Here is a 22,685-nt window from a genome sequence, read left to right as displayed (position 1 = left end):
GCCTGGGCATTCCCTTTGTGGAAATAACAATGCAAGCCTGGGCACTCCCTTTGTGGAAACAACAATGCAAGCCTGGGCACTCCCTTTGTGGAAATAACAATGCAAGCCTGGGCACTCCCTTTGTGGAAATAACAATGCAAGCCTGGGCACTCCATTTGTGGAAATAATAATGCAAGTCTGGGCACTCCCTTTGTGGAAATAACAATGCAAGCCTGGGCACTCCCTTTATAGAAATAACAATGCAAGCCTGGGCACTCCCTTTGTGGAAATAACAATGCAAGCCTGGGCACTCCCTTTGTGGAAATAACAATGCAAGCCTGGGCACTCCCTTTGTGGAAATAACAATGCAAGCGAGTTTGAATGGTGTACGTTGAAATGAGTTGACCCCGTGAGACAAGTTTTTGTCTAGGGACAGATATTGACAATTAATTCTGAATACATCCCTCTTCTTTTTTGGATGAGGTATAAAAAATAAGTATACATCTTAAAATGGATTGGTAAAATGGCAATAATTGTTGTAGTTTCCACAATAAAAGTATGCATTATTTTCAAACAAGCGATATAAACTTAACAACTAACAAAATTATTGTTTTACATAATGTTAAATCAAGATTTAAATAGATCAAATTAAAAAAAAAATTGTTACACCTGTCCTTGATAATTTGACAAATATGCCTTTTATTAACATTTATAATATTTAACACACTTGAACAACCTAAATGGCCAAGTGGTCTCAAAGAACTCTGGTTCAAATCCAGGAAACCAGTTTGCCAATATATTAACCAGCATGTGAACTTGCGCATCTAAATAATATGGTTTGAATATTTACATGACCAGCGTTATCGCCCCTTTTTCTTGTGCACAAATTTTAAATTATTTAACTTTATATACATATCAACCACATAATCTTGTACATATTCATATTTTTGGTACAAGTTTTTTTTAGAGGTCCCAGTGACCTTGACATTTGACCCAGTGATGTGGGTGTGGCGTGTAGAACTCATCAAGGTGCATCTACATATGACGTTTCAAAGTTGTAGGTGGAAGCACTTTGATTTTAGAGCCGATGTTAAGGTTTCAGCACGCTGACGGCGGACGGTGAGCTGGCTATGACAATACCTTGGTTTTCTCCGAAAACAGCCAAGCTAAAAACTACATTTTTTTTCACTTGTCTTGCACTTTAGGTAAACATTATTGCTGCTAGAGGGCTGAAACATAAAATCATATTAACCATCAAATAAACTTGTGTTCTCCATATTTTGGATTGTATAATTTTTACACAACAGCAGTTATGGCCTCTTCTTTAGCAAAAAATTCCATTTATTATATTGTGTCATGCATAATTAATACTATAGGGCTTGAAATTAATAAACATTTACCAGCATGTGAACTTGCCAACATCCACATTTTGATTTCGATATTTTGTACACAAACAAGTTTTTTTTATTTAACAAATATTCTAATTTTGACATTACCAAACAAGAAACCGTCGGAGACGGGTGATGCTCCCCAAAGTTTTTTTTTGTCACAATATTGCACTATATATTCAGATAAAAGGAAATGCCTTGAGGGCACAGTATTTGGGGGGACAATAATTTTTTTATAGAAAATTTCAAAGGGCTATAACTCTGTGAAAAATCATCCGACCAGAACCCGCTGATAATATGCACATCTCCTCTTGGTAGTGAAGCTTCCCATAAAGTTTCATTGAATTCCGGTCATTAGTTGCTGAGAAATAGCCCGGACAAAAATTGTGCACGAACGGACGGACGGACACACACGCACGGACAGACGAAGCGGCGACTATATGCTCCCCCCCAAATAAATTTGGGGGGAGCATAAAAAAGTACCAGTATTGTTGCAATAGGGCTGAAACTTAACAAACATTAACAAGCTTGTTGCTTGAAGCAACACACCTCCATATTTTGTTTTGGACGATTTCTACACAGCTGGAGTTTTTGTCCATTTAAACTTCATTATCACGAGCAACTCATTTTCAGCTATAGGACAGACACTTCAAGATATTAACAGGCCTGTAAATTTGCGCACTTTCACATTTGGTTCAGTTTTTTTCTGATATACGTGGAGTTTTCAGACAAAAACAGAATATTTTGGTATCCTTGTCCTATGGACACGTTCCTAGCTACAAGTCTGCAGCCATCTTAGCTATAGAAGATAGAATAAAGAAGATATTGCACACACATTTAATATTGCTGTTGTTGCATGATATCATATTTCCGTTTTACTATCAAGAATACCACAAACTACATTTTGTTGGCAATATTTGCTGTAAAACTCATGAGCATTGCTTCAAATCGTGCACACAGTCTTGTTTCGAATTCTGCCAGTCTGGTGTCCACATATTTCTTTAGTCTGTCTTCACTTTCGCTCACTATTCTAGACACAGTTTGTTCCATGTTAGAAGTCATATCCCGCTTCTTGCTTTCAGCCTTTTCTTCAGAATTAAGTGCATCAACATCTCTGAAATGGCAAGGAATTGATGTATATGAGAAAACTGAAAGCTGGAAGAGTCGTCCCTGTTTAGTCTGTTAAGACTGCACAGGCTAATCTAGGACAAAACTTTATGCACATACATTATGACATGTTTTCCCAGAGACGCACATACATTATGACATGTTTTCCCAGAGACGCACATACATTATGACATGTTTTTCCAGAGACGCACATACATTATGACATGTTTTCCCAGAGACGCACATACATTATGACATGTTTTCCCAGAGACGCACATTCATTATGACATGTTTTCCCAGAGACGCACATACATTATGACATGTTTTCCCAGAGACGCACATACATTATGACATGTTTTCCCAGAGACGCACATACATTATGACATGTTTTTCCAGAGACGCACATACATTATGACATGTTTTCCCAGAGACGCACATACATTATGACATGTTTACCCAGAGCAAGGCTCGTATTGTTTTTCACGAATAAATCTACTGTAGTAAAAGTGTACATATACATCTGCTATTGACAGCTGAGATAACTGTAATTTCTTACTTTAAAGTCAAAAGTATAATATTAATGGCACTTGGGAAAATAAAATTTCTTTTTTTCCGATTGGATTGCCATTTTTATTTCTGCATCTATTTCATGAATTTAATGTATTTATTGATGCCTTGTTAGATTTGGGTATTCACAATAATAAACAAGAGGGCCTAAAAGACCCAAAGTCGCTCACCTTAGATAACAAGATATTATAGGGACAAATCTTCTGACCAAGTTTCATGAAGATCGGAAAATAAATGAGGCCTCTAGAGTGTTAACGAGGTTTTACTATAGCCATTTTGGAAAAATGCCCCGCCCCCTGTCGGCCATGTTTTTCAACCAACCGGCATCATTTTTTAACTCGTCCAAGAATTATTCGGATGAATCTTCTGACCAAGTTTCATGAAGATTGGACAATAAATGTGGCCTCTAGAGTGTTAACAAGATTTTACTATAGCCATATATAGCCGTATAAGGAAAAATGCCCCGCCCCTTGGCAGCCATGTTTTTCAAGCAAAGGTTACCATTTTTTAACTAATCCAAGATATAATTTGGGACTAATCTTCTGAGCAAGTTTCATGAAGATCGGAAAATAAATGTGGCCTCTAGAGTGTTAACAAGGTTTTACTATAGCCATATAAGGAAAAATGCCCCACCCCCTGGCGGCCATGTTTTTCAACCAACCGGCATAATTTAAAAACTCGTCCAAGATATTATTAGGATGAATCTTCTGACCAAGTTTCATGAAGATTGGACAATAAATGTGGCCCTAGAGTGTTAACAAGATTTTACTATAGCCATTTATAGCTATATAAGGAAAAATGCCCCGCCCCTTGGCAGCCATGTTTTTCAAGCAAAGGTTACCATTTTTGAACTCATTCAAGATATCATTGGGACAAATCTTCTGACCAAGTTTCATAAAGATCGGAAAATAAATGTGGCCTCTAGAGTGTTAACAAGGTTTTACAATAGCCATATAAGGAAAAATGCCACGCCCCCTGGCGGCCATGTTTTTCAACCAACCGGCATCATTTTCAAACTCGTCCAAGAAATTATTGGGATGAATCTTCTGACCAAGTTGCATGAAGAACAGACAATAAATGTGGCCTCTAGAGTGTTAACAAGATTTTACTATAGCCATATATAGCCATATAAGGAAAAATGCCCCACCCCTTAGCAGCCATTTTTTTCAAGCAAACGTAACCATTATCGAACTCATCCCAGATATCATTGAGACCAATCTTCTGACCAAATTGCATGAAGATTGGACAATAAATGTGGCCTCTAGAGAGTTAACACGGACGACGGACAACGCACGACGGACAAAAGGCGATCACAAAAGCTCACCATGAACACGTTATGCTCAGGTGAGCTAAAAATGAAATTTAATATCACTATTAAAAGTCAACAAAATATGAACGGTTTCATTCATTTGTTCAATGCCCTATTTACACTTGCTGATACAAACATCATAATGAAAAAAGATGTTCTTTCATTTTGATGAAAAAGTGTATGAATATAATTAGTTATTATTCATATAATGTATATAGAACAGCACTGTTGATACCTGAACAACAGAGGTTTTTCTTTGAAAGTCAAAAATCAATTGTTTGCAAAATATTGTAATCTAAATAAGCATACAAAAGGAAACAAATAATATGAAAATGAATGTACCTTCAAACACCATAAATGCTTAAATTAATGCACATTAAACATGAAAATGAATCTGCAAGGGTGTAAATTGGAACTAGAGTGTTAACAAGGTTTTACTAAAGCCATATATAGCAATATAAGGAAAAATGCCCCGCCTCTGGTGGCCATGTTTTTGAAGCAACAAAAACCATTTTCAAAATCATCCAAGATATCATTGGGACAAATCTTCAGATCAAGTTTCATGAAAAATAAATGTGACCTCTCGAGTGTTTACAAGGTCATACATTTCAATATAATTTAAAATAAAAGTTAAGAAGAACATGTGTCGAAAAATGCGAAATAAGCCAGATATTTAATTCTGAAATCGAAAATGTCTGTACAGTCGAATTCGCCAGAATGTATATCATTCATGTACGATGTGAATCTTAATTTAGTTTAATGGTTGTTTTTAAATTCCTGCAGCGATGTCTATTCATACGACACATGAACACTAACTCCGATCCTAATAAAAAGACGAATTTTTCGGTTATTGTAGGAAAATATGTATGAAATATCTTCGTCACATAGGCTCAGGGCGCTAATTTGTCTTTGCTGCATTTTATGAAATTCGTCGTCAATGTCTTGACTATTTTGTGTTATTGGAACATGTATTTATCAATTTATTTTAATATAACACATATAAAAATTGTATAGTCTCGCTTTAATCATTTGACAAAAGAATACCATATTGTACAGAATCATCAAAATATTTTAAAAAGGGAGACAACTCTGTCAATTCAACATAATTTTTCAAAAGTCATTTTGCAGTTACTTCCCTTGACATGCTTAACTATTGTGTTTGTAAGCTGTTTCTACTATATAAATATAAGGAAAATGACCCCCCCCCCCAGCGGCCATGCTTTTTCACCCATCCAAACCACTTTCAAACTCAACCGTCATATCCAGAAAACACATGTTCTGACCAAATTTCATGAACAATGGACCAACAATGTGACTTCTAGAGTGTTCACATGTTTTCACTATATACATATAGAGAAAACTGCCCCTCCCCCTGGCGGCCATGTTTTTCACCGATCTAGTCCATTTTCGAACTCGTCCGAGATATCAATAAAACCAATGTTTTGACCAAGTTTCATGATGATTGGAGAAAAATTGTGACTTCTAGAGTGTTCACAAGGTTTCTCTATAGCCATATAAGGAGTACTGCCCCGCCCCCTGGCGGCCATGTTTTTTAACGGACCAGAACCATTTTTGAACTCAACCAACATATCATTTAGAAAAACTTTTTTGACAAAGTTACATGAAGATTGGGCATCAAATGTGACTTCTACAACGTTCACAAGGTTTTTCTTTTTTTGACCTAATGACCTTGTTTTTGACCCAGCATGACCCAGTTTCGAACTCAGTCGAGGTATCAATGGGACAAATGTTCTGACCAAGTTTCATGAAGATTGGACAATAAATGTGGCCTCTGGAGTGTTCTCAAGGCAAATGTTGAAAGCGCCCGACACACGACGGACAAAAGGCGATCACCAAAGCTCACCATGAGCACAGCTCAGGTGAGCTAAAAAGCTTGCAACTGGAAGTTTGCAATTGCTAATAACTGAGTTCACAAGAAAGCATTTCATTGTGCATAAAAGTTAACAATTGTGTACAATAATGTGCGCTGGATTGGTTCCCTTAAAACTTCTTATTGCTAAATGCTTAGAGATTATTGCTAATTTACAAATGCAATTTTGATAATTATTTGACTCATGTGAAAATAAATTTGAAATGCAAAAACCTTAAAAAATAAAAAAGAATAAAAACTTCAATTTTTGTAACAAAGTTTGCTTAATTCATTAGCACCTTGCCAATTGAAATTACACAAATGAAAAGTTGTATTGGTATAATTCAACTAGAACAATATAATTGACAATTTCACATATTGTTAAAAATTTACTCCCTGTTCCTAAATCTGATGAAGTAATGAAAAATAAGCAAATAATAGGAACAAACTTGTCGATAAAATACAATTGATTATAATTTGAAATACCAATGTTATTTATTCGTAAAAATAATCATTTAGACATGAGAAATAGTCATTAACATTAATCTAATATTGACTTTTATGTTCACTCCATTCTTCACTCCAATTCATACTTTGTATGTTAAGCTATTAAAACCCAATGAATTTAGTTTAAAAAGCTAAAACATAAATGACTAAATTTATAACAAATGAGCCACACTTAGGGAAAATCAGGCCTATTGCTTGTACGTTATGTCTTCCTAAATAAGCCTTTGCAGTTTGGAAATGATAATCAGGGACGACACTTTCCGTCTAGGCTTGATTCTTGTTAAAAATAAATTTCCTTTAAACATTAAATTCCATAAAAGTCGAAAGTGTTCTGACTGACACGCTTGTGCAGATTACACAACCTTATTTGGGATGACACTTTACGCAAATGCATTAAGTGCTATTTTTGCAGAGCACGGTTAAAAATCATTACAGCAACAGTACAAAAATTATGTTTAAGTACAAACCCCTCCAGATCTCCATCAGCTCTGTTCTGTTGTTCTTCTGGAGTCGTTGAGTCTTGATTCTGAGTGACACGCATTGCACTGACCTTGCTACAAATACCCTGCAGCATGCTGTACATGTCAAGGTCACCACTACTGTGACCTTCACCTTGTGTGTCCTTGACCTTTTGCAGCATAGCTGCTAGAGGAGATGCCTTAAAACTCTGAGTTTGAGGTGATGGATGTGTTGATGATTGTGATTGGTCCGTTCCAAGGCTATCTCTGCTCTGATTGGCTGGACCCATGTCAAGTGACCTAGCTGTTACCATGGAGAGGAGGGAGCTCAATACTGAGGCGCCATCTTGACTAGAGGAGGTTGGATTGGAGGCACCAAGAATACTGGATAACTGACCGATACTGGACATCTGAGTCTAATTATTAATGTAAACATGCATCTTTTTAAATTTAACAAACAATTGTGTTCGTCAGAAACACAATGCCCCCTACTGCGCCGCTTTGAAATAAAAAGTGTTTTTTTTACCTTTGACCTTGAAGAATGACCTTGACCTTGAACTTCCACCACTCATAATGTGCAGCTTCATGAGAAACACATGCATGCCAAATATTAAGTTGCTATCTTCAATATTGCAAAAGTTATGGCCAACGTTATTTTATTTTTTTCGGACTGACATACTGAATGACGGACAGTTCAACTGCTATATGCCACCCTAACAGGGGCATAATAAAAATTGTCTTACATCTGCAAGTTCAACTTACAATAATTAGCTTTTATATGAAGTGATGAATTATTTAATTTTGTTTTGAAGTTACATCACAAGTTTTATCATCATGAACACAATGCTATCATCAAATGCAAACAGCATAAAACCAGAACAGCCTGCAACTAACACACAGTCTGTTCAGGTTTTATGCTGTAAGCTACTCTGACATCAGTATCTTAGGGTTGGCAATGAAGCCTTTCAAAACTTGAATATATTAAGAAAGGACTTAAAATTTAATTTGATATTCTTAAGGACTTTAAATGCATCAAAGTGTTTCTGAGTGGTAAAGGGTTAAAAGGATTGTTTTTTTACTTTTCTGGCAAGGCAGATTAAAACCTGCTTCCTTATTTAAAAGAATCACTGGTTTCCCAAAAAATTTTAACGATTTCCCATGCCTAGTTTTGTTTCATTCTTAATTGGAAAAAACACTCAAAAAAATCCTAAACAGAAGTGCCCAAAGTGTAAATATGAGCTGCGTCATGCAAACATGGGTTTTCTGCCATATGCAACCAGCATAGCGCCACATCAGCCTGTGCAGTTGTGCAGTCTGGTCAGGATTTTCTCTGTGTGCTATAAAATCCAGCAAAGTTTTGTAGTCATATAAGCAGACAGGGTATCTCCAAACCACAATGCATGTATGCGCAGGCTGGTCTTAACCTACGCTGACTGCATATGGCATTTGATCCATTTTTGCATGATACGCGACATACGGGTATACATTCTCTAAGCAATCTAAAGAAGATGCTCTTAATACTCAGGCAGGAACTAGACATACATGGATCATTCATTTATCAAAAATTGTACAACCAAGTACCGAAGTTTACCATGTATTTCAAGCAGTTTTAAACCAATAAATTTTAATAAGTTGGTGTGCATTATACATTGTAACAACTATTCTACTATTGTGAGTGCTTATTTGCAAAAAAGTATACTTTTCTAAATATCCAAAATATAATTTATGTTTTCCATTTTAAAAATTGGGTGCGCTTTATACAATTGGTTGGACGAATATACATGGTGAAGTATGGTACACAATAACATGTTATCAATATTAAGATTACATACCGACTGAAACTGCTCTACTGACTGCATGAGATGCAGGGCTTGCGGTGACACGTGGTCCCCCATGCTGTGTAGAAAACCTCTGACCTTTAACATGTCAACTTGACCTTCGCTATTTTTAGACACATTGCTGTTTAAGCTCTGCACAACCTTAAATTCCAGTCTGTAACACTTGACTTCTGACTGAGAGAGTGTGCCCATGAACTGAAGGTGAATCAACAATATTAAAGGTTATAAATATTTTCTGATTGTAATAGTGCTGATGAAAACATCTATGCTGCATGTTGTTACACAAGTTTCAAAAAATAATTGAACAGAAATTCAAAAGGAGAAATTGGGCCACAATGTAAGCAATTTTTTACAAAAAATGCAAATACAAATTGCACATGCAAACTTCATGTCATAAGAACAATGGCTGCAAGTTTGTTTTTTTTTACGCTGAAAAATGTTGGGGTAATGGAGACAATTTCTGGGAAAACTGGGTTTAATGAATAACGTGTCTTCCCAGATAACCCTATGCAGTCCACACAGGTTAATCAGGGACAACACTTTCCGCCTAAACAGAATTTTTGCTAATAAGAGACGTCATTTAAACGAAGAACATCATAAAAGCGGAAAAGGTTGTCCCAGATTACCAGAATTCTTCTCATACATGCATGTAGCCTGGGTTTCCTAGGAGGCAAAATTAGTAAGACAAGTTGTGCCTAAAGAAAGATAAACAAGACAGATGTCTATGTTGATTTTAGTAGACCATTTCTACTATTATTTTGTGGATATTTAACTAAACACCCATAACCTGCATATTACCTGCAGCTGTATACCCTGTAGTGATAGCATTAACAGAAGCCCTGGGCTAATAATACTTAAAGGGATCTTTTCATGGTTTGGTAAATTGACAAAATTGAAAAAAGTTATTTCAGATTCGCAAATTTTCGTTTTAGTTATGATATTTGTGAGGAAACAGTATTACTGAACATTTACCATAGTCATTATATGTATCTTTTGACGATTTGAAAACCTAACAAGATGCGTTTGTGAAACACAATGTCCCCCTATATGACGTTTGACCTTGTAGGATGACCTTGACCTTGACCCTTCACCACTCAAAATGTGCAGCTCCATGAGATACACATGCATTTCAAATATAAACTTGCTAGCTTCAATATTGCAGAAGTGACATTACATGAGCAATTTTGACCCATATATTTGACCTTGAAGGATGACCTTGACCTTTCACCACTCAAAATGTGCAGCTCCATGAGATACACATGCATGCCAAATATCAAGTTGCTATCTTCAATATTGCAAAAGTATTCATAAAATAAGCTATTTGGGCCACATATATTTGACCTCTGACCTTAAAGAATGACCTTGACCTTGACCTTTTACCACTCAAAATGTGCAGCTCCATGAGATACACATGCATGCCAAATATCAAGTTGCTATCTTCAATATTGCAAAAGTGCTCATAAAATGAGCGCTTTTGGCCACATATATTTGACCTCTGACCTTGAAGGATGACCTTGACCTTTCACCACTCAAAATGTGCAGCTCCATGAGATACACATGCATGCCAAATATCAAGTTGCTATCTTGAATATTGAAATACTGCAAAAGTGTACATTAAATTAGCAATTTTGATCCATATATTTGACCTTTGACCTTGAAGGATGACCTTGACCTTGAGCTTTCACCACTCAAAATGTGCAGCTCCATGAGATACACATGCATGCCAAATATCAAGTTGCTATCTTCAATATTGCAAAAGTTATTGCAAATGTTAAAGTTGGCGCAAACAGACAGACAGACAGGACAGACCAACCAACCAACAGACAGGGCAAAAACAATATGTCCCCCACTACTATAGTGGGGGACATAAAAATTATAACGCGTTGCAATGCGAAACGATTGTATAATTTGGAGAGTTCTGTTGTTGTCGTTTAAATTTACGAAACTCCGAAGATTGCTTATATAAGGTACAAAATACTTAAATTGTGTATACTTGGCGGTATAGCCAAGAGGGCTAATGCGTTTTTACTTCAGACTAATTACAGGACTCCGGGGGTCACTGGTTCGAGACCTGGTACCGGCTACTTTTTTAAATTTTATTCTTGATTTTTTACTGGAGCTTTTAAGATCCAATGTTTACATTTATCAATATAAAACATTTAATGACAAACTTCAAAATATGCCAAAATCTGTGAAAAGGCCCCTTTAATATTGGCCTAATAAATTTAAACAAGAGGCCCCAAAGGGCCCTGGGTCGCTCACCTGAGAGACTTAGATAAAAAGAAACAAAGATTAAAACTCTTCAGCAAATATTTCAAATTATTAGTATGACAAGACTGACTTTAAAAATAAGGTGTTCCAAAGTATTCACAATAATATAGAAAATTACCCCACCCACCCTGGCGGCAATGTTTTTAATACCCAGGTTTTTTTTTAAATATATATAAGGAAAATGCTTCTTACAAACATATAGAAAAAACTGCCCCCATCCCCTGGCGGCTAATTTTTTCCACTGATAACCACCATTTTCAAATTCATCCGACATAGTAATAAAACCAATGTTTTTACCAAGTTTCATGATGATTGGCCAAAAAAATATCTTTTAGAGTGTTCACAGGCTTTTTCAGTATATAAATATAAGGAAAATGACCCCCCCCCTGGCGGTCATGTTACTAGATGGATCAAAACCATTTTTGAACTCAACTAGTCATATCCAGGAAACAAGGGTTGTTAACATTGTTTTGTGAAAAGAAAAGGTTTGCTGTTTCGGCAGATATATACATTATGCTTTATCAGTAGTTTTGTGTGTGTGTGTTTAAATTTTTTTAAATAGACATTTGTTACCCGCTGCGACAAAGCTATTATTTTGGATAAAAGTAATATGAGGACAGTAATTTAATAATGAGCATCAGCAAAAGAAAATGGAAGTACATTTTTCAAAAAATTGTTCTCCAAATTTGAGATCATTAGATAAGCATCTCGGCATCTTATAGGGGATCGTTTACAGATTGTTTACAATCTGTTTAACAAGAACAGTTTTAGATACTGAAAACAACCGTATTTGTTCAAGAGATTGTGTTTTTATAAAATAGTTTTTGCATAATTAAATAAAATATGTTGAATTGTTATCATATATCAAAGTCAGTTATAAAAAAGTAAATGAGTACGAGAATATGTACAGCTACTAGACATTCAATATTGATCTTCTTTTATAGTACAAAACATCACTTGATCTTTCTTATAGTTATAAATGTGTGCAAATATTGAAGTAAACACACACAAGACATTTGAAAATGTATCATATCAAAACAACTACCAAACTATTTGTAATTTAAATGCACAACAAATCTGTGGCATAAATACATTATTCTTGCAAAAACAAATGCAAATCAACTTTTCTTCAAACAGTTGTTTGTGCTTCTTAAAAGATGTGATCAGTTGTTGTTTTTTTACTACCAAATTGTTCACATTTCCAATTGAAACAACAATAAAACCTGCTAAAATCACAAATCTTTAATAATCACACACCAGAGCTCCAGATAAGGGTCGTATTTTCGTAATTACAAATTATTTTCAAGTCCATTATGTATTTATTTTAAAATCTTGTCGTACCATTAAGAATTACGAAATCAAGTTACGAATATTATTTTTACATCGGTTCGTATCGATTTTTATTGAGTTCTTTTAGCGTATTAAAGATCTTTGCGGTGCTTATATAGAATGGTTATCGGGTTTGGATAACAAAGCGCATTTTTTCCAATAAAAGCAGCGTATACAGTCTATCTGTCAAAAAACAATATCGGCTCCCAGAGAACGTCCTAAAAAACTGCAAAGCGTCCAAAAACACGCTTTTAACATATTGTACGCAGAGTGAGCCGAAGTTAAATCTTTAGAAAGACATTATAGAAAAGATCTTAGACGATGTTGTATGTTCAGTTGCCGACACAGTCGGAAAACCTAAACAAAAATGCGACACGACGGGTCCAAACTTAAACACAAAAAAAACATTGAACGAGTGGAAGGGACAAGTCCCGTGGCTAATCGTTGAAGATTGAAGATGAGACCCGTTTAAATTGTGAAATATGTAAAAATTCATCTAAGGCATGCAATCTAAGCACAGTTTGGGCATATGAAGGTATTTGAAAAATAAAATTGTATAATACTGAAAAGACACTGTTTAACTCGCATAAATAAAGTTGCTAGTATGTTTATTTTGATTTTTTTTGCATGAAAATAACCATAATTATTAATTTTTAGGTCATTTAGAAAAAATAAGAATTATTTTCCAAAACTTAGTAGTAACGTTAAGAATAAAATTTCAGAGTTAAGAATTCTTTTTGAAAATCTGGTAGTAATTTAAGAATTTCACAAAACCTTATCTGGAGCTCTGACGCACTACTGACTAACTGAAAATTGTAGGGGTAAAACATTTCAAGTTGTAATGTCTTATCTATCTAAACTTATGAATGGTTTCCATCTGACATCAGCACAACGGTCTTTGATGAAAGTGCCCAGTCAATTGGGGTCAATTTCCAGGAGTGTTACACAATTACCACCTGGCAACAATGCAGGCACAGGTATAAATGAGTTTTATAGAGACTAACGTTAGCCTAGGATAGGTGAATAAAAAGACAAATAAGATTCATAGGCAACACTTCTTGTTGTTTTATTGGTTTTACCACTGATAAATTTCTGCAAAGATATAGATAACAATCATAAGTAATGGCAATAATTAATTTGAGTAATGAAATAATTATAATTAAATATTTGGGTTGTGGTTAATGTTTCTGAATCCATTACCAGTATCAACATAATTATCATAATCATCATCAAAATCATCATCATCATTATCATCATCATCATCATCGTCATCATCGTCATCATCATCATCATCATCATCATCATTGTGCACCAACATCCGCATTACAACTAGAGTTTGGTTTTAATATAGTGATATTATGAAAACTGCCGCTACCCTGGCGACCACGTTTTTCAACAAACCGTTACCATTTTCGAACTCAGCCAAGGTATCAATACAACAAATCTTCAGACCAAGTTCCATGAAGATTGGGCTATAAATGTTACTTCTAGAGTGTTAACAAGGTTTCACTATAGCCATATAAGCAAAGCTGCCCCGCCTCCAGGCAGCCATATTTTTCAACAGACCAAAACCATTTTCAAACTCAGCATAGCTATCATAAAAACAAATGTTCAGACCAAGTTTCATGAAGATTGGACTATAAATGTGACTCCTAGAGTATTAATAAGTTTTAACTATAGCCATATAAGCAAAACTGCCCTGCCTCCTGGCGTCCTTTTTTTTTACCGATCCAAACCATTTTCAAACTCAACTGTCGTATCCAGGAAACAAATGTTCTGACCAAATTTCATGAAGATTGGACCAAAAACGTGACGTCTAGAGCATTCACATTTTTTCACTATATACATATAGAGAAAACTGCCCCGCCCCCTGGCGGCCATGTTATTTCACTGATCTGGAAAATTTTTGAACTCATCCGAGATATCAATGAACCAATGTTTTGACTAAGTTTGATGTTTGGGCAAAAATTGTGACTTCTAAGGTGTTCACAAGGTTTCTCTATAGCCATATAAGAAATACTGCCCAGCCCCCTGGTGGCCATGTTTTTCAATGGACCGAAACCATTTTTGAACTCAACCAACATATCATTAAGACAAACATTTTGACAAAGTTACATGAAGATTAGGCATCAAATGTGACTTCTACAGTGTTCACAAGGTTTTTCTTTGTTTTTACCTAGTGACCTAGTTTGCGACCCAGCATGACCCAGTTTTAAACTAAGTCGAGGTATCATTGGGATAAATGTTCTGATCAAGTTTCATGAAGAGCGGTCAATAAATGTGGCCTCTAGAGTGTTCACAGGATAATGTTGAAGACAGACGCATGACGGACAAAGGCGATCACAATAGCTCACCTTGAGCCCGTTGTGCTCAGGTTAGCTAAAAACATATTTGAAAATGGAGCAGTTTTTTATTATTATTTTTAAATGAAAAGTTATACAAACTGTAGGTTACTTAATGTTTTGAACGATAAACAAAAATGGCTATACATTAAATTTCTTTGTGTGACAGTAGCTTAGTGCTAGTTTACCTTTATTTGAACATCCGAGACAGGGTCATCAAATTTTACACAGGCTGCATACAGAGTAGCTGCCCCTGCACTAGTTGCCCTCTCTTCGCCCTTCAGTTCTCTCCCTTTGCAGCTCTTGAGGTACCCATCCCTGGACGAATAACACTCGAATGTGCGAGCTTCACTGATGATTTCCACTCCGATGATTGTGAAGTTAAGGTTTGGCATACAGGAGCAGTTGATCTCTAAGTGAGTTTGGCTGCTGTAATTAATTATATACCTTACATCATTCCTCTTAAACCAGACCAGACAGCTAACACCATTAATGTAAAAGCATAATGTGTTGTCCAAGACTGGCCTGTGCAGTCCTTACAAGCTAATCACAGACTATGCTTGGCGTGTGCAGTCCTTACAAGCTAATCACAGACTATGCCCTGTGCAGTCCTTACAAGCTAATCACAGAATATGGCCTGAGCAGTCCTTCCAAGCTAATCACAGACTATGGCCTGTGCAGTCCTTAAAAGCTAATCACAGACTATGGCCTGTGCAGTCCTTACAAGCTAATCACAGACTATGGCCTGTGCAGTCCTTACAAGCTAATCACAGACTATGGCCTGTGAAGTCCTTACAAGCTAATCACAGACTATGGCCTGTGCAGTCCTTACAAGCTAATCACAGACTATGCTTTGCGCCTATACTACAATTTAATTAAGAAGGAATCTCCTTTGGACAATTCCGTTAAAGAGGAAAGTTTTGTTCTTAAAAAGCCAGTGCAAACTGCGAAGGCTTATATGGGACAACACTTTACAAACATGTATTGAGCCCAGCCTCCAAGAATAAGGCTAAAATACAAATCAAAAGTGTTCTGTTACAATCAGAAACAAATCAAATAAATGGTCCATACCTGGGTTCTTGTCTAAATGTCAGTGGGGTCAGGCCAGCAAGTTTGTTCGAGGTATCACAGTCTTGAGGTTTCCTGGAATAAGAAGGTAAAAGTAACCTCTGGGAAAACTGGAGGCATGTGAGTCATCGATGATTGGCGTGTGCAGTCTGCACAGGCTAATCTGGGACAACACTTTACGCACATGCATTAAGCATAGTTTTCCCAGAAGCATATTTACACAAAAGTATCCATATCAGCCTTGTTTTAATCCTTTTCAGAACGTCTTGGAATATTAGAGTATAAAAATGTGAATTCCGCATGTTTTGGTTTGTTTTTAGAGGGGAAGCAGCTACAAAATACATGGGTTTTTGTGTGGTGATAGTGGGGCTAATATGAGGGTGGATGCAAATTAAGATGACTGAGAAACAATCAACCCATTATTAAACAAGAAATGGCGCGGCAGAGGCTGACGCATATCCCCAAGCCGTATTTTTGAACCAGGGCCGCCCCAGGGTTGGTAATGGGGCCATGCATAGTTGAGATTGACCGTATTGTCATAAGAGATGTTCAGTATCAATTTAAATTAAATGACTGTAGAGAGGAAGAAGTTAATGAAAAATAACCTAAAACAAGTTATGTGTTTGTCAGAAACACAATGTCCCCTTTTGCCCCGCTTTGAAGCTATATATTTGACCTTGAAGGATGACCTTGACCTTTCACCACTCAAAATGTGCAGCTCTATGAAATACACATGCATGACAAATATCAAGTTGCTATCTTAAATATTGCAAAAGTTATTGCGAATGTTAAAGTTGGGGCAAACAAACAAACACAAACCAACAGACAGGGCAAAAACAATGTGTCCCCCACTATAGTGGTGTGGGACATAAAAATGAGTGAACATCTCTGACCTGGCCACACACCAACCCTCATAACTTTTGACCCAGGGGTCAGATCAAAATTCCAAATAGTGCACTGTGGCACAAAGGGTATACTCATAGCTACCATGTCATGATGTGGGTAAGTTTCAAGGCTCTAGTGCTAATAGTGTTGGAGGAGATAGTGGCCAGGACGGACAGACGGCGGAGATAACTACATAATAGATTTAAAATCTAAATGCAGACCCTTACTTCAAGGTCAAGGTCACAGGGGTAAAAAATTGTATGCGCATGGAAAGGTCTTGTCCAGATACACATGTGTACCAAATATGAAAGCAATAAATGAAGGGACACAGACGTTATGAGAATTTTTTTTAATCGCAGTCGCATATTTCAAAACCTGAACATGGACCCCCAAGTTAAAAATTTTTATGCACATGAAAAGGTGTTGTCCAGATACACATGCGTACCAAATATGAAAGCAATATGTGAAGGTACACAGCAGGTATGAGCCTTTTTCGAATTGCGGTCGCAGATTTCGAAACCTGAACGCTGACCTTAAATTCAAGGTCAAGGTCACAGGGGTCAAATTTTTTATGCGCATGGAAAGGTATTGTCCAGATACACATGTATACCAAATATGAAAGCAATACCTGAAGAGACACAGTAGTTATGAGCCTTATTCAAATCGCGGTCGCAGATTTCGAAACCTGAAAACTGACCCCAAGTCCAAGGTCAAGGTCACAGGGGTCAAAACAAAAATTCGCATGGAAAGGTATTGTCCAGATACACATGCATACCAAATTTGAAAGCAATATCTGAAGGTACACAGTAGTTATGAGCCTTTTTCGAATCGCGGTCGCATATTTCGAAACCTGAAAACTGACTAGTGTTTTTCCCAGGCCATTTAAGCGTGGCGAAAAGCCACGCCGCCCTCCCGGATCGCCACTCTGCCCTTTTCAAACGCAAATTTCGCCACGCGCCCTTATCGATAACATCTTTATTGCCTTACGACCTAACTTGGTCCGCACAATCAGCTTCCTTGATTGTCTGTGATGCTCCGACTGTGCTTGATTTACTCCAGAGACGTCAACGTCTAATCGACTATATTAATCGAGTAGATTTAATCTATAACAGTGCTCAATTTATAGGTAGTCATACTGACTGCTCCAAAAGCATATGCGAGGGAGTATAAAACAGGCTCAATTAGAATGAAGTAATCTTTATAAGCATCGCATAAGAAACATGTTCTTAGATCGATGCAAACACAAATCTCTGCGTTCGATAGGGATTCATGTTAAAATTATCATAAGTATTCACGTACAGTCAACAAAAACATGTTCGTGTATAATCTTATGTTCAGAGTCAGTGTTTTTTTTCACTTATAGGGGAATGATGTCGGGGCCCGTCCAAAGGGGAAAAAATGCGTCGTTTTTTAGGAAAAGGGGTAAATTAACAATTCACTCTTTTATATGTAATTTTATTTATTATATGAATACACATGTTTGTATGAATATAATATTCACAGCAGAATGTCTCAGTCCTTTTTTTGAAATATATATCAATGATTTTTTCAACATTAGTTTCAGACAGTTCAGCCTTCATGCACAGTTTCAGTTTTCTTAGCCATTTTGAGTCGAATTGAGTTTTTTTAAATCGATTCAATGGCAAATTTGAGCATTTTTTATCAATAAAATGGACCAAATTGGAATGTTTTTATCAACAAATATTTACACAATATAGATACATAAGGCCTTTTCCTGGACATTTTGGGAGAAAAATGCAATTCATTTGAAAAGTCCACTGATTTGGAAAAATTTAATCTAATTTAATATAACACTTTATAATAATTTAAAATCATATAATTTATAGTTATATACTTTGTTAATTATTTATGAAATAAATTTGAGATATATTTGTCATGATTATGAAACAGTTCTTTCTAAAAAAAAAAAAAAAAAAAAAAAAATTTTTTTTTTTAATTCTGGAGGGGATTTTTTTTACAAAATGGGGGATAAATATATACTTACTGAGAGTAAATGCACGATTTAATATTAATTATGTATTAACCTATGGCAATTAACTTACACACCTTACTTACCATAGTAGATAAACCAAATATACAGACTATCTAGCTCGAGATTTGAAAGTAGTGAAAATTGCGGCCATGTATTATAATTCGTGTCAATTTATATATATGTCTTTCCTGCCAACACATGATGGGCTTCAAAAAACGGACTTTTTTCATTAAAAAAATAACGGTTCTTTAGCTGGCAACATGAAATGTGTGAAGAGGGGGTCGTGTATTAAAATGCGTGTCAAATGTAACTTACCTGCCAACGTCTATAGGGCTTCAATATACGAACCCTTTTATAAAATACCTTATTATGTCATTTCAGATCGCCCTGCACCGAAAGATTTCTTTTTAATCGAACTTTAATCACATCTCTATGTCTGTAAAGAAGTGTTGATCAGTGCATTTTGGAATACATAAATATATAAAAGACTCGTGTTTAATTTGGACAATTTATTATTTAATTGTAAAGGCGTGTTGCTAATATTTGTTAAAGACTGAAAATGCCGTCGTGTAAACGGAGGTTGGCGCAAATGGAGAAGGAAAATGTGAAAGTGGCTTAAAAGGCACCACGCCTATGTCTGCCCTTTTTTGCATAAACCGCACGCTAAAATGCCCTTTTTGAATTTCTGCAACATGCCCCTTTGCCCTCCTGGGAAAAACACTACTGACCCAAAGTTCAAGGTCAAGGGGGTCAAAAAATATATGCTCATGGATAGGTGGTGTCTAGATACACATGCATACCAAATATGAAAGCTATATCTGAAGGGTATGAGCCTTTTTCGAATCCGGGTCACATGAAAATCTCTGACCTGGCCCCATCCCAACCCCCGATATCTTTTGACCCAGGGGTCAGATCAAAATTCTGTTGCTGTCACCGTCGCACATATGCATATATCTACTATGTGTGTAAGTTTCAAGGTTCTAGTGCTAAAAGTGTAGGAGGATTAGGTGGCCAGGACGGACAGACAGACGGAAGACAGAGATAACCACAATATCCCCACTTTTTCTCGATAGTCGGCTTCTTCCCCTACCAGAATTTTTTCCCCATAAAAAAAATTTCCCCTCCAATAATATCATTTTTCACCAAAGTATATCGCTGTTTAGCATTTATTTCAGTTTTAAACCAATTATTGATAATTTTGATTGCTTAATTATCCATCACAATACTAGCTCATTTGCGGTGGTCGCTAAATCAAGTTAAAATAGAAATAAGCGTCTACAGAGTTGGATTAGAATGTGTAGTTTGCGGTTCCTGTTAATTTTTGCAAAGTCATGCGGAACATTTCGCACTTTATAGCTGTCAATGTTGGTAGAAGAATCCTCAAACTAAACGTACTTACATCTGAGTCGTTAAGGGCATGCTATATAACGTAATGGGTAAAGGGAAGTCACTCTAAGTATCATTTGTGTTTGTTAACGTTTTTTTTAATGATTTTGACAGAAATCTTCTTTATTGTAATTTGGAAAAATTTCATCTAGATTTGATTGGGAATGGGGCCGTTTTTTTTGCTTTGGGAATGCCTCCCTTTTTCGGAGACGCAGACAGTGGTGTAGTCTTATTTATAAGACGCGCAAAGAATTTAGAGATACTTTTTATATGGGCTAAATTCTTTGGAACATCTTATCGGGGAAAAGTCAAAAATGTGTTGGAAACCAGAAAGTTTAAATTTTCATCGATTTGCGTAAAATTGCAAAATAACATTACCAACTCATTCAGTTTTAGTTCAGAAGTCCATTTTTACCTCAAATATCGTCGAATTGAAGTTGGAAAGGCATAAATTCTTCAGTTAAACTTCTGCTTAAATCGCAAACCAATCACTGACCTGTAGCCATGTCATGAAACTGATTTGAATATGAACCAATCAGAAGAAGGCATTACGGTGTAACGTGTACGCGTAATTTTATTTAACATGAGCTTTTAACACCGACTTTTACCTAACTAGATCAAGTATGCTAATCTTTGTCGATTTAATAAGCATATGTTCAAAACAGATATGGTGCAGTTCTATTCACTGTTCTAAGTTTCAGCAAGTTTTTATGCATGTCTTTTTCGCACCTCTGTCTGTGTTGTTTTATTTACTTACATCCTACGTTACATAGGAGGACGGTATACTGTACGATCTGTATCAAAATTATTTGTGTACAGTATAAAAATAAAAGATTTAATTTATTTCAGAACTTTTTAATTGTCAATTTAGAAAAAACAAACAATGCTTAATTAATCCAGAAAAGTATAACATCGGTTTACTATGTAACGCTCTGCACCACAACAGACGAACGCAAACTGTATTTTACGCTGTTTATTCTCCCACTTTAAACCAGATGCTTTACATCGAGGTCTTTTTATCGATTTATATCTACACAGCGAGCGAATCGAGAGATATTGAAAATTGAATAGTGGTTGGATTTAAATTGATCAGGCGTGCAAAATTCAAAGTGTCATTACATAATTTCTACGGAAAATTAACGAGAAATGAATTATCTACACAGGTATGTAAATATTATTGCAATCGGTTGATATTAAGTGTCTTATATCGGGGATTGAATGTTGCGCACAAAATCCTTGCGCAGCAATATAGACAAAAAAAAAAAAAATCCACCATTAGTTTGGTCTTTCCCCCTTTGTATGTTCCAAATATTACCCATATAAAAAGTAGCTTAATATTTGAGAGCGTCAAAAATTTGGACTAACAGTGGTGAAAACCCCATGAAATGAGAGTAGATGAGTTATAGACATTGAATAAAACAGTTTTTATTTTTTCCCCAAATATGTTTCTTTCGCCCTCTATTTTTCCCTTTCACCGAGCGTCCAGCGCCTTCCCCTTTGTCTAAAAAAAACTCTGAGACAGTAAACAGTGATGTCGTTACAAGTCTACTTCCGAAATTCCTGAACGTCCGAATCATATAACAAATATCATAATTGTTGTTTTTGAAAAAACAGAATACCATTGATTATTTTCTGTGCAGACGGTATAGCTTGAAATAAAGCTTGGATCATGATCGCATGTCCACGATGACGTGAAACTGCATAAGCCCGACGATTTCCGCATGTTGTTAGTTATCAATTTTCATTAATTGTATGTCCATTCACTTCCGGTAAGAACAGACGATCCAACCTCCGGTACAGAGTTGTCGTTCGTGCAAAACATTAGTAAAATGTATGACGTTTAGGAGTAAAACATTATAGAATAAAATTACACATGCGCCTATACAAACAGGGAATTTTTCAAACAAATGTCCATGAATCAAATCAATTTTAAAAAGTTACTATTTTTTCGGCACAGCTGTCTTACAAAAGATCTATCAATAAAAATGTGTGTGTTGATAGATCTTTGGTCTAACCAAGGTTTTGATCTTGGATTACCGTTCTTATGTCCAATGACATTTTGAGAAAATTCCCGCCAATAGGACCGAATAAATTATATGAATTGTCGCATTTGTTAAACATAGGTAAACTTAATTTAGCAGAAATTTCCCTTCAAATGTCTGAGGTGAAAAACTTATTGTAGTATCGCATAGTGTTTCAATTTGGTAAATCCCGATTTTGTTTAAACATTTTCATACGAATTATACACATCTTTGTTTCGTTCTGAACACATGCGAGCAGGGTGTAGGGGATTCGTATACGGTAGTTGACCGTGCTTAAGTGAGGTTAGTAGGGACCGACTTCCAAAATGGCGTCGTTTCGATGATTTTCGCTAAGGAGTAACATGTA

General features: G+C 36.0%; 1 protein-coding gene across 2 annotated transcripts; it reads right to left on the bottom strand.

Annotated features, from left to right (window-relative positions):
* Positions 1 to 1,299: 1,299 nt before the first annotated feature.
* On the bottom strand, positions 1,300 to 22,071 carry LOC127841000 (uncharacterized). 2 transcript variants are annotated; one of them, XM_052369479.1, is made up of 6 exons: positions 21,917 to 22,071; positions 16,037 to 16,108; positions 15,154 to 15,394; positions 9,018 to 9,218; positions 7,195 to 7,601; positions 1,300 to 2,481 (listed from the first exon to the last, which is right to left on the bottom strand). In XM_052369479.1, exons 1-6 carry the CDS (start codon positions 22,018 to 22,020, stop codon positions 2,265 to 2,267), a joined length of 1,242 nt encoding a protein of 413 aa, XP_052225439.1. In that variant the 5' UTR covers positions 22,021 to 22,071; the 3' UTR covers positions 1,300 to 2,264. The 2 variants fall into 2 exon arrangements, with proteins under 2 accessions (XP_052225439.1, XP_052225440.1); XM_052369480.1 differs by having other exon boundaries at positions 15,154 to 15,391.
* Between the last annotated feature and the right edge of the window lie 614 nt (positions 22,072 to 22,685).

Source organism: Dreissena polymorpha, chromosome 8 (genome assembly GCF_020536995.1).
Source record: "Dreissena polymorpha isolate Duluth1 chromosome 8, UMN_Dpol_1.0, whole genome shotgun sequence".
In the NCBI taxonomy this organism is placed as follows: domain Eukaryota; kingdom Metazoa; phylum Mollusca; class Bivalvia; order Myida; family Dreissenidae; genus Dreissena; species Dreissena polymorpha.
The sequence above is the reverse complement of the archived record's forward strand: the minus strand, read 5'-3'. Positions and strand labels throughout refer to the sequence as shown.